This window comes from Humulus lupulus, chromosome 8, assembly GCF_963169125.1.
Source record: "Humulus lupulus chromosome 8, drHumLupu1.1, whole genome shotgun sequence".
In the NCBI taxonomy this organism is placed as follows: domain Eukaryota; kingdom Viridiplantae; phylum Streptophyta; class Magnoliopsida; order Rosales; family Cannabaceae; genus Humulus; species Humulus lupulus.
Genome location: NC_084800.1, coordinates 173,402,437 through 173,420,463, shown reverse-complemented (window position 1 = coordinate 173,420,463; position 18,027 = coordinate 173,402,437). Strand labels below are relative to the sequence as shown.

The window sequence follows — 18,027 nt, the reverse complement described above, 5'->3', positions numbered from 1 at the left end:
TTTATCCTTCGTGTCTCAGTACTGGGGGCTTCTAAGTGCCCGATGGGGACTAAGCCATACTGTTCAATCTCCGGGTCCATTGCAAGCTTGGCCAGCGTGTCCGCGAGTGAGTTCTGGTCCCGGGGGACCTGGCGGATTTGGTAGCCTTTGAAATGCTGCAGTAGGTCGCGGGAGAGAGACACGTAGGCAGCCATCCTTTCGCCTTTCGTCTGGTATTCCCCGGATATTTGGTTTACCACAAGTAGGGAGTCGCTGTATACTTCGATTTTTTGGGCTTCGACTTCTCTGGCCAGTCGTAACCCAGCTAACATGGCTTCGTGTTCTGCCTCGTTGTTGGATGCTGGGAACGCGAAACGGATGGCGCTCTGGAGCTGATGCCCTTGGGGAGATATTAGGATGACCCCCGCTCCAGCTCCTCTTTCATTTGAGGCTCCGTCTACATAGACCTTCCAGGTGGGAAGTTCCGGGACAGGATCTTCCGGGAGGTCATTCATTCCCGAGCATTCCACAATAAAGTCCGCGAGAGCTTGACCTTTTATGGAAACACGTGGTTGGTAGTGGACGTCGAACTGGCTCAGTTCCATGGCCCACTTAAGCAATCTGCCAGAAGACTCGGGCTTCTGCAGGACTTGTCGGAGAGGGTGGTTGGTGAGTACTTTGATGGTGTGCGCCTGGAAATATGGCCTCAGCTTCCGTGAAGCGATCAGCAAGCAGAGGGAGAGTTTCTCGATCATCGAATATCTGGACTCGGCGTCCAATAACCTCTCAATGAAAGCACCAAAATGTTTACCGAGTTTTTCGGAAACGAATAATTAACAGAATAATAAAAAGATAAGAACTGTAGAAATGCTGAAATGTAACTAAACAAACAGTTTTTTTACGTGGTTCGGGCGTTAACAAGCCCTAGTCCACGAGTCGATGTTATTATACTTGGAAAAAGTTACAGTAAGATGGCTGGTGCACAAGAACTTCACACACTCACAGTGTTTCTCTCGGGTTCTCTTGAAGAAGATGAAGCTAGAGAGATTTTAGTAGAGTTTTTGCTATGTGATTTTTTCCGTCCCCCTTCTTGTAAAATGAAGGGGTCTTTATAGCTAGGGTTTCGGATTAGGGTTTTTCTCTACGTACCTGAGTCTTAATTACACCAGCCATAAATAGGGGATACAATTACTGTAGTAGCATGGCTACAAGACTCTATGTGGGTATATTTACGTGAAAGTATGGGGAACACACAAAGTCAGCCGTCTTTTCCAAGCTGTCAGCGGAACAGTAGGCGAAAAGGTACCCTTAGGCGTGCTGGGATGTGTGCGGCTTTGACCTGACGGGCGTGTCAGGATGGATCCTGTGTCAGGCGGATATCATTCCAAATATGCCTCCTCCAGGACTCGACCGTTTGGCTTTGTTCCGTGCGAGGCACGGAACTGCTTCCGCGGAGACCACTCGAAGAGCTTCTCCTGGAAGAGGCTTCCCCGAAGGATACCCCTTCGGGAGTCCGGGAGAGTTGACGAGTTTCCGTGTTGTGTTTGCTTGGAAGAGTAATCCGGACACTAAACGGGGGAGGCGAAGCTTTTCCGTTCATCCGCGAGCTTTGGTCACCTACCGTGAAAGACATCGATAATTCTGCTTCCCCGAGGACATCAATCTAAACGCTATCCGGAAATCTGGATAACAGATGCAAACAAAAGATAAGTTATAAACTAATTATAATATTGAACCAATGCTAAAACACATAGAAAAATCCAAATAAAACAATACCTACTAACTTAATAAAAGTCCATGACATATTCAAAAGCTAAATCCATAAAAAAAAATTAAAAATCATTATTGGATTGTGAGAGAAGGTTTTTCATAATAGGACGTGCTTTACAGATAGCTTCCAATGGCACAGCCTTAGGCATTGTGATTCCTTTACCTTCAACCATGTCAACTTTGTCATCGCCAACTCTTTCCCAATCAAAACACTGGATCAAAGACCCTAATGTCAAGCCCATCATGCGACGGGCCAAGCCTTTTCCAGGACAAGCCCGTCTTCCAAGTCCAAATGGCATTAGCTTGTATCCTTCGTTGTCACCATTGATGTTCTCAAACCTTTCGGGCTTGAAACTCTCGGCGTCTTCCCACAGTTTTGGATCTCTATGTATGGCCCATGCATTAACTAATAAAATAGTGTCACGTGGCACATCATATCCAGCGATAGTACAATCATTGGAGGAGTAGTGAGGTACAAGGAGTGGAGCTGCTGGGTACAATCGCAAGGTCTCGGAAATGACACATTGGAGATGAGGGAGTTTGGAGAGATCTGATTCTTCCACCAATTGTTGTTGACCAATTTGAGAATCTAGCTCATCTTTGACTTTTTTTAGAACATGAGGATAATTTAACAAATTAGATATTGCCCACTCTAATGTTACTGATGATGTATCTGTTCCTGCTGCAAATAATACCTACGATAAAATATATATTTTCTTTGAGAGTGGGTGACTATATGAATATTTATGATAATATCATTTAAAAAAATATTATTAAACTTATATTCAGTATGAACAAATTTGAATAAAAAAAAGGTTATATATTTCTGAGTATAATTAAGTAATATGTAAAATTTAAATCAACCCCCATGTATAAGAACTAATTTGTTTAACATAATTATTAAAAAAAATTAGAATAATTTCAAGACATAGATTTATTGATTACTTATTTGACCAATTAATTTCTTTAATATACTTATAATGTAAAATTAATTTTTTAATTTGGTCTATTAACAAATTATAATGAAGGTGATAGCAAATTATGTTATATTTATATTTATATATAATATATATAATGATGATACAAAATATCAATATACTATATTTAGATTTATGAAATATAGTTGTTTATAACTTAAAGGAAAATAACATACATGTACGAAGCCTTTGATGATTTGGTCAGTGTAATATTCTGGTTGAGACTCCTGCAAATAGAGTAAATGTTTGATGATGGTGTTTTGATTCTCATCTTTGCTACTCCGATGCTCTTCGATGAAAGCCTGCAAAAGCGAGTCCATCCTTTTCCCAAGCCTCTTCAACTTCGTCTCGTAACCATTAGGAATCCAATTTAGGATTGGCAAAAAGTCTGCCGCGTTCCCTGCTCCGGCAAGCTCCATAACAGCTCTCACAATATCCCTATACTCTCGTGCTTCCTCTTCGTTCGTCACGTCATCACCGTCGTACCGTTTCCCGGCCACCATTCTCATTAAGATGTTGAAAATCAACTCTTCAAGCACTGGCTTGAGCTCCACCTTCTCCGACTCTTTATGGCGTGAAAGCTTGCAGAGTAGTCGTTTGACCTCATCTCTCCGGATCCCGACAAAGAGGTTGAGCCGTGCTGAGGAGAAGATCTCGACGGCACAGATTCGCCGGAGGTTACGCCAGTGGTCACCGTAAGAAGAGTCGATGATGTTGGTGTAGTTGAAGCCTATGTGCTTTGCCACGAGGAAACGTGGGCGGCTGGCCAAAACGATGTCGTTTTTAGTGAAGCATTCCTCCACGGCAGAAGGGGATGAGACGACGACCACGCGGCGGAACCCGAACCAGAGGGAGAAAACGTCGCCATATTTAGAGGAGAGATTATGGAAGGCTCTGTGGATTGGAGGTTTTACGAGATGGAGGTGGCCGATTATGGGAAGAGACGGTGGGGTTGGTGGGAGGTTTTTGTAGTGTCGTTTTTTGGTTTTGAATGACAAAACGACAGTCAGAATGATTACGATCAAGGTTAAGGGGGGTAGTAAGTACGAAGAGGTCATCACTTCATTCACCGATTCCATATTATATGATGTTATGTATTTTAATTACAGTGAGTCTTTTTTCTGTGTAATATATATATATGTATGTGTGGGGGTATGAAAAGATAAATTATATATGTATATTTAATTTGTTGACTAATGTTTTCTTTTCTTCCTTATCGCCGTAGTCAAATTAAAAAATTTGATTTGGCACCTTTATTTTCTTTGTTCTTCTAGAAATATGTGTTTGTTTGTCTCTATTCAAAGAGAATAATAATATATCAAAAAAATAAAGTGGGGTTTAGTAAAATAAAATAGTCTATTTATAAATTATATGTTTTCAAACTGAGGGTTTTTCTTGAAAAAACAAAACAAAAACTGCAGAGACATGCGTGCACGTATCTATTAACTATTAGAGGAGTTGAACTTCTTTCATACGCTTTGTGGAATTATTAAAAGCGTGGACCTGGTTGTAAAGCCACTTTATCCAGATTTGTTTGAATGCTATATACGAATGAGTTTTTGTACATAAAATGATAATATTTAGTAAAAATATTACTTATTTACGGATACGCTGAAAATTTTACTTTTATGCTATTAAAGTTTGTATTTTACATTTTTATGACTTTTATTGCGTCCGCTTCTTTCGTTCTTACTTCCCCTTACGTTATCAATTCTAAAAGATTCAATATAATAATCATCATCCAAGTCCACTTGAACCTCATAATTTGGTTTGTCGTTGACTTGACTTGAACCGGAGCCAGAAAGGAAGATCTTGGGTTGTCCGATGGCAATGGTCCTTGAACTGAAGAAGACAATCTTTGCGTTCTCGTCACTGGGAAGCTTCATTGTCACCGAAAAATGAAGAAGAAGCAACCAGTGGCAGAACCACCTTACGATACATCGACAATTTTTACAATTGTGACTTTATATTTGTTTTTATTTCATTTTTATGTTAGTGAAGTTGGAGAAGGTGTTCACATGGAGATCTTGTCAAAGATAGTGTCCTCAACTCATCGGGCTTTGTCGAAAACTCTGCGAAACTCATCAGCAACTTGTCGAGCTTTGCAACAACTTCAAAACTAGCTTGGTTATAGTCGGAGTGGAGCTGAACATGCTTAACTATCACGACGATGTGTAGCTATAGCGATGGTCATCTATTACAATGACTCACTTCACTGCATATTTCTCTAGTGTACCAAGTTGAAGATGAAGATGGTTTGGCTTTGGATTAGAAATGTTACTTTTTGAAGGGTTATGTGGTGTTTTTTTTTATTGGAGTTCTCCAACAAGTGGGTATGTAGTTATGTTATCTTGTGTCTACATGAGTTAGAAGTGCTATTGTTTTGATGTCTTGCGCCATGAGTTCTTTGACTAGAAATATAGTATGTTGCTTAATAGATAACATGTGGATCAAAAATTTGGAAGTATAAAAAATCTTCATTCCAATATTTGCTGGAACCATCATATGCGCTCCTCTTGGTTCTCAAGTGCTGATGTATTCTAGAGATGAATGTATATATTCATTTAAACAAGAAAAGTCTACAATACATTTTCTGCCTACGTTGACTTGTCAACAAAAAGCAGCAGTATATCTTTGGTTGATTTTTATTTTAAAAAAATTGGTTAATTATTTTGTTGAATATATATATTGTTTGAAAGTCATAAGGTGTTGAATTTTTTTTTTGTATTTTTCTTTTATGAGATATTGATAATAAAACAGACTGTGTGTCTCTAATATTAATATTGTTAATAAATGAGGTAAAAGATATGTATGTTAGTTTATTGTCATGTTTAGTTATTTTTTTAAAAGTATAATGTTAAATTTTTTGATATTGTTTTTGTGTTGTATTTGGGTAGCTGTAATGGGTTACTGTGTGTTGTTGTGAGGTTGTTGTCGTGTTGCATTTAAGTTGTTTTTTTAAAATGTAAGAATAAGTTTTTCAACATTATTTTTGTATTTTTTTTTTTAGTGTAATGAGTTTTACTGTGTTGTTATGAAGTTATTGTCGTGTTGTTTTCTTATTGTTTTTTAACGTTGTATTTTCTAAGTTGATGTTTAGTATAAATCGTATTTTTGTAATTTTGAAATATTAAAATCATATTTTTTTAAATTTGAGTTAGTAAATATGTAAAAGAAAAATGAATGATCCTAAAAATTTTAAAAAATCATAAAAAATAGATATTTATGAAAGAAACCATATACAAATATGTCCACCATTTTCTAGAAAATAGATTTTGGTTTTTCTATTATTTTAATACATTTGATCATTATTTCCTTTATTATTTTTATTAGGGAAAATCGCATCAAAAGTACCCAATATTTTGAAAATCTTTTGAATTAATACACAATTTTTTTTTGTGGAAAAAATACCCAATGTCCACTTCTGTAGGTATCCGTCGGTACCCAGCCCATTCATTAAGTCTATTAAAAGCTGACCCTCGACTCACGTGTCAACTTGTTATTGACCCATTTAAAAAATTTTAAATTAAATTTAAAATAGAAAAAAATTATTAAAAAATAATGTAATTTGTAAAAAATTAAAATCAGTCAAAAAATTAAAATTTATTTTTATAATTAGTTTTTAGAAAAATATTATTAAAAAAATAAATTCAAAATCAAAACAAATTATTAAGATATTATCTAATCAATAAAAGAATTAAAATTTATTTTTATATTCAGTTTTAGAAGAAAAAAAATATTAAAAAATTAATTTAAAATAAAAAAAATTAAAATTTATAATTTAATATTTTTTATAATATTTAAAAAAAAACTGATTATAAAATTAAATTTTAATTTTTTTATTGATTAAATAATTTTTTTGATTTTAAAGTTATTTTCTTTAATAATATATTTCTAAAAACTTATTATAAAAATAAATTTTAGTTTTTTTACTAATTAAATTATTTTTTAATAGTTTTTTCTATTTTAAATTTAGTTTTAAAAAAATATTTTTAAATGGGTTAATATGGAGCTAACACGTGAATTCGGAGTCATGTTTTAATGGACTTAATGGGTTAGGTATTGACGGATACCAATAAAAGTAGACATTGGATATTTTTTCACAAAAAAAAAAAGGGTATTAATTCAGAAGTTTTTCAAAATACTGGGTATTTTTGCCGTTATTTTCTCTTTTTATTAAGATAGTTATTTGTACTAGCTTCTCGTTTATTTCTTAACGTTTGTTGATATTTTTTTTCATTTATTATTCATAAGTACGTAATAATTAATTATAAATAAAATTATAGTGAAAGAATACCTACAAATTATTAGTTCAGCTTGAACAAAAACTTGTAGTTTTTTCAAATAATTAATATCTTCTATATAGAAAATATATATTCATCTGTATTTTCTTAGTTGTTACGGTTTTCTGTTAACTTTTAATAAAATATTACTCATATTTTACATAATATATAATTAAAACCAATTAAAAATATATTGATATCGTTTTTCGTCAATTTAATTATATAGAGCAATAAACAATATATTTAGGAAGAATAGAAGAAGTCAGAGATTTTTAACGTGGTTCAGCAGTTAAAATCAACATACGTCCATGAGTTATTACTATTATGAACTCTGTGCAAAAGCTTCAAGTGAGAACAATTTGGTAGAGTCTCTTCTGAGTACAAAATTGTGTGTGAGTACAATCGATCAAGTCTAGGCTATTTATAGACCTATTTGTAGGAATATATTCCCCAAATTCAAGGAAGTTACAATAAAATATTTAAATTCAAATAGATATCTGAATTAATAATACAAATTAAATGCATTAATTAAATTATAATCCCATAAAAATAGGGATTCATTACACGATTTTAATGAATCCCAAAGAAATAGAGCCTAACAACTGCTCCGTGTGGTAAACGCGTCATTGAGCTCGAACGCTGCTTTAATGCGCTTTCGAGACCAAACAAACTTCAAGCTCATCATTCCAGATGTTGCCTCCTCCTCTCTCGTTTAGCCTATCGAACTCATCCCTCAGAGAAGGTTGCTATCTTTGAGCATGTAACTCATGCTCGAGCGCCGATAGCAGATCTTGAACTGTTTGACAATTTGTACAAGTGTACTACTAACACTTGTTAATCCCAAGCTTACTCTTTACGAGCCTACATTTCGAGGCTATCTTTTTAATCTCGAAAATCGGGTGTAACATTTTGCCCCCTCAAAATTGTTGGTTCGAATCTTCTGAGAAGGAAACTTTTGAACTTCACTTTTGAAAAACGTGCTCACCTACCACACTCGAGTGTGGACACGTGACCCTATGGGATTGCATACTGGGAGTACTTGAGTACTCTTTCCTATGCACATGGCCTTTCCTATTCCTTTTTTGCCGCCAATTCTCGAAATCATACATGGTCCACCAGATCACGCTTCAACCCAAATCAAGGGCTCAAATTTCCCTTCAGATATCACCTTTTTTATTATTTAAACCCCCTATTCACCTTCTTCACCTTCACTTTTACTTTTCAACCTTTTAGAAAAGAAAAAACATGAACCAGAGCCCTTAATCTATTGCATGTTTTCTGAGAAGAAAAAACCAGACATCTCAAAATTTCCTCAGTTTCCAACTCGATCCCTCTTTCAAGGCGAGTTTCTGAGGATCTCCTTACACTGTCATTACCACTCGACTCTTCGATTCCCTCATCAACTTCCAACGTGTAAGTTTTCCAATCATTTCTTCATATTTTTCATATGGTTTTCACTAGTTCTTGCTATATTCTTGAAACCTTCTTTGTAAAATGAAGTTCTTGATTTGTAATGATTTATAGTGAACAATTATATGTTTAGGAATTTTTTTTGATAAAAACAGGTAAAAATAGCACACATTTTAGGTTATGGGGTAATATGTTATAGGTTTCGTGTAGTGTAAGAAAAAGGGTTTTGAATTAGGGTTTTAACGCACGTATCCCAATAATATCTCATTTTCGGGTAACTACCCAATTCTTCCTAGAAATTCGAGATACCCTAAATTGAAAGTAACCACCCCACTCTCGCGTGGGTCCACTCTCGATGCGCTGAACTTTTAATAGCTTGGTTTTGGCATTTGAGTCAATCTCTATTTCAAGCCTTTAGGCTCGATTAATGCAATCTTGTTATCTCGAGTTTGCAAACTTGAGTTATCGAGCCTTAATTCTTTCCACTCCTTTTTTAAATACTGGGCCCTCTCCTTTTCCTTTCTTGTTAGATGTCGCAGTCTTCAAAGAATTGGTGGGGGCCCAAGCTCAGGATTCCTTACCATCTGCCATCTCCTCTAGCTAAGTCTCCATTTTCACGAAACCAGCTACTAATCTAGGGGCACAAGGAACATCTCGAACGGGAATAAATTCGAGCCCACTTTCGTCGTCAGATTGACGAGGTCGAAGAGGGAAAAAGAAAGAGGGTACGATTTGTTGTGTATCTAGACTCAGACCCCGAGATCCAACCAATCCTGCTAGATCCCAATTATAGGGTCACAATAGCCTTTTCCCTTGGTGAACTCTCATTCAACTTCATGGAGAGCTCATCGAACCAATTATCCATACACACAACCCCTAAAATCCCTTCCGCTCCAGCCTCGGAGGACTCTTTCTTTGAGGCTGAACATTACCAGAGCTATGTTACCTCTCCCAGACAAATTTTAGAACTCTTAGCTTACCATGGGCTAAAGCTAACTGGGAAGGGTGTGTGTCGACCTGCCAACCCCGATGAAAGGAGCTACTTTGCTCTAGGCGAAAACAACCCTGACAAGAAGATTCAACTCACAACCTGGAGTTGGGAACACATGCAACCTAGGGCATTGCTGCCTTTGAGGGACTATTTCTGGAACTTCATCGACTACGTCGGCATTGCCATGTTCCAACTTTAGTTCAACACCTATAGGGTCCTGGTATCCCTAAGGTTTCTCTACCATGAGATGAAGTGGCATGGTCCTTCGGTACACAAGATCTGCATCTCTATGGCCTCAAGAGTAACCCTTCTTGAGCTCACACTGGTAACATGTTTTATTACCTTTCGAGCTACCCCAAGGAGAGAAGGATATTCGAGTACATCCCTAACCATCCTCCCAACTTCAAGACCATATTCTTTTGGACTAATGGCCTCTGTCTGACTAGATTTTTTTCCTTTCAACGGATCAGTAAGTACTTTTCCATAATTCATTTCGATTTCCTTTAATAATTTTTTTTGTATTTTACTCCGCTCATTCCATTCAATTTGTTCAGCCAACTATCACCGTCTACAGCCTACCAAGGACATGAAAGACCACCAGGAGGAGATTTTCAAGCTCCCATATGGTCAACAGTCCCTCAACTACCTCTTTCATGAAGACAAGATCCGACTATGCAATCTCTTGGGCGAGGGCAAGTCTACAGATGATGTCAGGATTCGAAAATTTGCGAGGTGGGAAGATGTCCTATTACCAATGGCCAAGCTTCCCACTAGGGGGAAGCATGTGAGCTCACACTCATGCGGCCCTATTCCCCACTTCGTCGAACCTTCATGCTTGGGAAATGAAGCACAAGATGAGGCCTCAATGAGCTTATCTGATGGAGGTAAGGTCGTTCTTGACCTATCCAGGTGTTCTCCCACCCTTCTTAGATAGGAACCCAATGTTGTAGTCCAGTTTAAGGTCCCCAAAACAATTTTATGGTCTGGTCGGGGGTAGATCTTAAGGTACATAGGTTCGGTAGTTTTACATCTTAAATGAGGAAATACTAGACAATGTACATCTTAAATGAGATTTGGATGGGATTGCAGTGCAATATGGGACTAATGACTATAGGGACCTATCTAGGATGTCCCCTAGTTTTAGGGAGGGGACCCCCTTAGCCTCGTCGGAAGATAAGGGGATTTCTTGGTCCCCTAGCTTGAGCTCAAAGGAGTCCTCCAGTTAGGTTCATTTTACTTAGCAGTTTTCAATGTTGGACTTATATAGTTTCTTTTTTCTAATCATAATCAATATTTTTCTCTTTTTCAGGCGAGATGGACTCAGAGCTTGACAACATCCTCATGATGCCCCCAAAGCCCGAGGCAACAAGCGGGGCTGTGTATCCACGAAGAAGGGCGCACCTCCCTCTAAGGCCAGAAAGGTTACCGAGGACCCTCTTTTGGGGACCTCGAAGGCTGCCCCTAGTGAGCAAAGGACCAATACTCCTCCTCCAATAGTCGCGAAGGTGACCAAGGATCTCTCTGTTGCGACCTCAAAGGCCACCGCAAGCAAGCTAAAGACTACGGTGCCTTCTTGTAACGCCCCAAATCTGCTAATAAGGCTTAGTTATTACGTGTCAGGAGGGAAATAATTGATTTAATTATGTTATTACATGGATTAAATGATTATGTGATTTGAAATGCATGTTTAGGTGAATTAAATATGCATGTGGGCCCATTTTGGTTAATAGGGGCATATTTGTAATTTTGGCCCATTGCGGGCATAATTGTGATTATGTACGTGTTATGACCGAGACCACGGTATTGTGGAGATATAACTGTGATATGTGATCTGAGACGGTTCTAGGGAGTGGAATAGTCACAACGAGGTCGAATGCCTGGTTCGGGGTGAGCCTAGGGGTATTTTGGGAATGTAGCACGTGTTCGGGATTACCTAGTAACGGGTAGCTATTTAGCAGTTATTTAAGTATTTCGGGGTTAATTGGGGATTTATAGGAATACTCAAGGAATTATCAGGATGTGGAAAATGACGATTTTGCCCTTGGTGGTGTTAGAAAGGACTAGGGAATTACTTAGGGGCATTTTGGACATATTGTAGTTGAGGCTAGACTTAAACTAATCCAGACTCTAGTACAAGTTAGAAACAAAAACACAACTCTCAGCCTTCCATTTTCTCTCTCTTGATGCTCTCATTTTCTCTCAAAGGCTAAGGAAGTTTTTTTCTAAAATTCAAGGAAGAAAGCTTGGGAATTTGTGGGTTGAAGCTGGGGATTTGGTTAGGAATAACTCAAAGCTTGAATCACACAATTGAGGTAAGGACTTCTGCTGATCCTACTGAGTTTTTCTGTTGTGGTTTAGAGGTCTTATGGGGTTGAACTTTAGGTTATGATTTTTGAGTTTTGATGAATTTGTGGGATAAGTTTTGTGGTATCTATACTAGTTATGTTGCTTCGATATGAACCTTATACTGAATTCTGGGTCTAACCTTTATTTGGGTGGATTTGAGAGGGATTGGCTTGTAGAAATGCATGGAAAATTCTGGGCTTGGAGCTCTACAACCCTGTTCTTTAGGCGTCGGGGCCCGTGTGTGCGGAGAGGCTTAGGGAGCCTCTAATTTCGCCCAAGTGTTGTGGTGAAAGAAGGGCGCGCCGCGGCCTGTGTCCCATAGAAGAAAGCCCCAAGGCTCTCTGACTTGTAGTGGGCTGCGATCCTAAGGGGAGGGTCGCGACTCAAATTAAGGGAAATGGCCAATATATGGTTTTAAGCTCGGGAACCCAAATTTAAGCGCTCGAGAAGAATTCTACTACCAGGTTTAGTAAAATTCGAGGTACTAGAGGCTAGAATATTATTATGAAGTTCTTATTTGATTTAGGGCTTGAAGGATTATTATAATTATTGCGTTGTGGCTAGGTTTTACCACCAAGGGTCGGGTTAGGGGATCGTGCTCGGGATCGCAGTAATCAGTTAGCTCGGGACACAGGTAAGAAAACTATTTGTGCCCATAGAGCAGAGCATGGCCCTATTATTTGTGTTTAATGTGTGTGTGAATATTTGTAGTTGTTATGCTACGTTTTGCATGATTATGAATGAACGGTGAAGGCTGGAAATGGCGAAGGCCAGGAATGGCGAGGGTTCGGAACGACGAAGGCCAAAAATTGTGTAGGTCGGGGACGGCAAAGGCTGAGATTGACATTAAGCATGCTGAATGCAGGTTGTGTTGGAAAACTTATACACGATCTTTATTTATTTTCATGTAAATCTAATATTAAACAAATTAATATGAGATAACCTAGAACATGTTTCTAAAATTGAATTAAAAGAGAAACAATGATAAGCATACTTATAGTATACGCAGGGGAATGAATGAGTCATTCCTTCAGTTTCTCTAACCCTTGTATCCTTTCTATTGTAGATTATTATCAAGAAACTAAACCGATCTTCTATTTTCTTCACAGTCTTCCAAAGTATCCTTAGAATCACATAGACTAGAGTGGGCAATTCTCAACACATGAGATAGATACAGAGAGAAGAAGAAAAAATAACTAAGAGACTTAGAAAATGGCTTGTGTTTAGAGAGAATCTAAAACCTATCAGAAAATCTGACTTGTGAATTGTCAAACTTGTTAGAACTTATGTTTTGACTTCTCTCTAAGCACTCCTTTTATAGACTCAATTAGGCTATTTAATTTACATAAAAAAATCAATAAAATAATAGCCAATTTGAAGCCCTAGGTCGAAATTATCATGGGCTTTAGGCCCGTGAAATTTCCCATTTGATTATAAGCCCATTTGACATAAAATCAAGGCCTATATTTTTTTCTATTAATTTAATTAATTAAATCCTTTATCAAATTAATTATTTATAATTTGAACCTTGATTTAAACTTATTTATTAATTTAGATACCAATTTATCTTAATTAATAAATTTTCCATAATTTCTCTTTTCTTCTCAAAATTACATAACTCTGTGAAACTATTCAAAATTGACCTAGTCAACTTTAATAATTCTAATTGATAATTAAATCAATTAATTGAGACTATCTAAATGATTTTATCCAAGGTACAATGGGGACCATGGGCCTATGAAATCAAACTCCAATAAGTTATCATAAATCTAACAAATAAATTTACTAACTTATTAATTCATCGCTACTCCACTATAGACTCGAAATTGCACTCTTGAATTCATAGAACGCTCTATAACAAATATAGATATGCTATTAATTACCAATTGTTACAACCATAATTGTCACTTAATCCTCTATAGACGCTCTACAATGAGATTAGACTAAAATATTGTTTTACCCCTCATTGTATTTTATCCTTAAAACACTTAGTTCCTTGTAAATGATATTTCAGTAAACTAATTTAATTACTGAAATGAGATCTCTATCATTTAACACCTTGAACCAAACTAAAAGGAAACCATCATTTCACTTCTTCATCAGAAGCTATAGATGTTCATATCTATGATTAACACTCCCACTCAATTATACAATCGAGTTCCCAAGATGTAAGTATGAGCTAGTCCGTAGGGTAAGCTGGTAACGAACAAGTCAAAGAACTCAAATAATACAATCAATTAGAATACTAAACACTCAGAATTAAGATTGAATTGACCTATGGCCAACTATATGATTTGACTAGAATAGATAATAATGGTATGTTTACTTATCTTATCAACTTTCAATATCGGTCCTGTCCGATGTAACAAATACATCTGATCTTATGTACTTTGCTAATGTTCTAGAAAGAACATAACATTACAATGTGTAAGCAGATCATATCATAGATTGGCAATGATATTAAACAATGTGTAAGCAGATCATATCATAGATTGGCAAGTCAATGTAAATCATGTGCACTGACTAATCTTAGGACTAACTTATTTTGAACATATAATCATATTTATATTCCACTATGATTACGTCACTATAAATACGATTAGCTATATGCTTTAGATTTAATAGAAGTTTATATTAAACAAATAATCATGAAAATAAAACATGTGAGAAAAGTGAGTGACTAAATCAAAAAATAATTTCTATTCCTTTATTGATAATAAAATGAGATTATAAAGAAATTGGGTTTTAATTAGGGCATAAAACCCTAACAAACTCCCACTTGCACTAATTGAAACTAATGCCTTAATTCTACTAATATCATTTCCTTGATATGCTTATCAAATGTAGCTTCTGGTAGTGTCTTTGTAAATGGATCCGCAAGATTGTCTTCAGTTGCAATCTTCATAACCTTCACATCTCCCCTGGCTACATATTCTCGAATAATGTGATACTTCCTTTCTATATGCTTACTCCTCTTGTGACTTTGAGGTTCTTTCGAGTTGGCTATCGCTCCTGTATTGTCACAAAACAACACAAGCAGTTTATCCATGTCTGGAATATCACCAAGATCCAAATAGAACTTCTTTAGCCAGACTATTTCCTTAGCTTCTTTTGATGCAGCTATGTACTCAACCTCCATGGTGGAATCTGAGATTGCAGACTGGTTTACGCTTATCCAAATCACAGATCCACCCCTATAATGCCCCAAAATCCCTAATAAGGTTTAGGACCTTGATTAGGAGGTCGGGAGGGCCATAATTGATTTATTATGCCATTAAATGATTATATGCATGTTTATGTGAATTATATTATTATATGATGCTAAAAAGCATGCATATGGGACAACATTTCATTATAAGGGAGTTTTGGTAATTTGGCCCGTTGAAGGCGTAATTGTGTATTTTCATGCATGTTGGTGAATTTTGAATAAGACCACATTATAATGTGGATTTGTTCGAGCCATTCGGCATGAGACAATCTTTGAATACAAGTTATCGGTCTGGTCATAACAGGAATAATTTTGGGGCTCGGGGTGAGTCTCGGGGTAATTTGAGGATTAGAACATTACCGGGAATTGAAGGGTAATGGGATGTGATTTATTAGCATTTGAGAATATTGAAAATAACGGGAATTAGAGGGCATTAATTATGATTTATGAGATAGGCGGGAAAGGACGATTTTACCCATGGTGGCGCTAAGAGGATTTTAAATGATCTAGGGGCATTTTGGTCTTTGGACCTTAAGGATAGATATAAACCATTAAGCTGCAACAAAATAGAGCATCTTCATCTCCTTCAACCGCTCATCTTTTCTTCTTCATTTCTTGATTTTTTAAGCTCTTTTTGAGGAACCAAGCTAGGGAACCAAGACTTGAGGGTTTTGGGTTATGTTCTACCATTGAAGAGGGTGTGATTCCAAGATTGAGGTGAGTTTTTAGCCATTAAAACTCTAGTTCTTGCTCTGTTCTCCTTTTGGTTTTCAGTTGGATTTTCAAGGTTGATTATGATAATTGATGGGAGATTTTGGCAAATGCCACTTTGGTTATGATGCCTAGGTCATGTGTATATGGTATTTGGGTTCATTTGGGGGTTTGAAAGAAGTTTGGAAGCTTTATTTTAAGGTTGGAAATGGAGGATTTAAAGGAGGCAAAAACTAGGGTGAATTTTCCTAGTCCTAGCACTATAGCGCCCAAAGGATGGCGCTACAGCGCTAGCCAGGGCAAAATTCCCTTGGTTGTAGCGCTGAGGCGCTAGGGGGCAGCGCTGTAGCACTTCCCTGTTTTCTCTGAGGCATATTTTGGTCACTTTTGAGGGTTTTTGGCTCGGGGTTTCTATTCCTAAGGCTCGGGATCGAATCTACTCACCGTTTGCATACAATTCGGGGTCCTGGGAGTGAGGTTTAGGTTAAGACCCTTTTTTTTTGGTTAATTTCATTAAATGGAAGTTATATTTGGTTATGACTAGGTGAACGCTAAGGGATTAAAGGATCGATCATTCTCAAGGGTCATTCGATTGTTATCTCTCGCTCAAACTAGAGGTAAGAAAACTCCACCTCATATGTGACATGCATGGTTATTATTGAGGCATGTTGAGTGTTTAAATGTGGACATTGATTGCATATCAAATGCTTAGAAAATCTTGCTCACTTGTGAATGGCACTGACTTATTGGTCAGAATCGGCAATGGTGTCAGTATTAACTATGAAGTTGTAACTCATTAGTCAAGTTCGGCAGTAGTACTGAGCACTGGTCGTATGGCATTGACTTATGAGTTAATGTCGGTTTTAGCGTTTTTAACGCAAGCCAATAAAGATTAGATTTAATCGACATATGCATTGAATGACTCATGATGAGCATTAATTTCGGACTGACCTCAAGTTCGATGAAAACTAAAAGCACTTGTCTAGTTTAAAGGCTAGTTACTTAGAGCCAGAGCCGGAAAGGCTAAGGTGACCTACACGTCACATGGCTAGGAGGGCATGGGACCTCTGAGATAGACTTATCAGTCATCTGACCGAGATACACATATTATTCATCTAACCGAGACAGACTTATTAGTCATCTAATCGAGATGGACTTATCAATCATATGACCAAGATAGACTTATCAGTCATCTAACCAGATAGACTTATCACTCATCTTACCGAGATAGACTTATCAGTCATCTAACTGAGATAGACTTATCAGTCATCTGATTTAGATGGACTTATCATTCATCTGACCGAGATGGACTTATCATTCATCTGACCGAGATGGACTTATCAGTCATCTGACCGAGAGGGACTTATTAGTCATCTGACCGAGAGGGACTTATCAGTCATCTGACCGAGATAGACTTATTAGTCATCTGACCGAGATAGACTTATTAGTCATTTGACTGAGATAGACTTATTAGTCATCTGACCGAGAGAGACTTATTAGTCATCTACCTCAGAGAGACTTAAGAGTCATCTACCTCAGAGCAGGAGACTTATTAGTCATCTACTCAGAGCACAGGGCTTCATAAACATTTATTTGTACCTGCTTGCATGCATGAGTCGGGTTATTACTGCTAGGCATGCCTATTATGACTTAGTAACATGTTATTACTTATTCATGAGCATATTGAGTTTTCTTGTTGGGCTTCGGCTCATGGGTACTATGTGGTGCAGGTAAAGGCAAAAGAAAGCTAGACCATCCTTAAGTTGGAGAGCTTAGGTGGTGATGTATACATATGTGGCTGCTCGACCACCACGGCTGAGGATTTAAAGAGGAACTAGGGTTAAACGCTATTTTGGTGGCTTAGGTCGGCTGGTTGTAAATATATTGTTGTAATAAACCTTTAAATTATATTTTTGGGATCCCAATGTATATAGTAAACGTTTTAGTGAAACATTACATCTTAACCAAAAATTTTAACCTTAAATCGTTAATCATACGTAGTTACACGATTATGACCAAATGACTCGATTAGCGAGTTTAGCACTGTTTCAAAGGCACACCGTAACGGTCCCTGGAGTTTAGGGTGTTACAACCCCAAAGAGTAAACACCATTCCAGAAGTAGACTTCATGTCATCGACATCAGTCTGAAAATATGAATCAGTGTACCCTACAGGGTTAAGAACACCACCCTTGTAGACTAACATATAATCCCTAGTCCGTCTCAAATACTTAAGGATATGCTTAACTGCTATCCAATGTTCCAGTCCAGGGTTTGACTGATACTTGCTCACTACTCCCACTACATAGCAGATATTTGGTCTAGTACACAACATAGCATACATCAGACTTCC

The 18,027-nt window shown here is 37.1% G+C and overlaps 1 protein-coding gene across 1 annotated transcript; it reads right to left on the bottom strand.

Annotated features, from left to right (window-relative positions):
- Window positions 1-1,671: 1,671 nt before the first annotated feature.
- LOC133798673 (isoflavone 3'-hydroxylase-like) lies at window positions 1,672-3,822 on the bottom strand. The gene is made up of 2 exons (XM_062237108.1): window positions 2,903-3,822; window positions 1,672-2,444 (listed from the first exon to the last, which is right to left on the bottom strand). The coding sequence occupies exons 1-2, from the start codon at window positions 3,803-3,805 to the stop codon at window positions 1,812-1,814; spliced, it is 1,536 nt and encodes a 511-aa protein (XP_062093092.1). The 5' UTR covers window positions 3,806-3,822; the 3' UTR covers window positions 1,672-1,811.
- Between the last annotated feature and the right edge of the window lie 14,205 nt (window positions 3,823-18,027).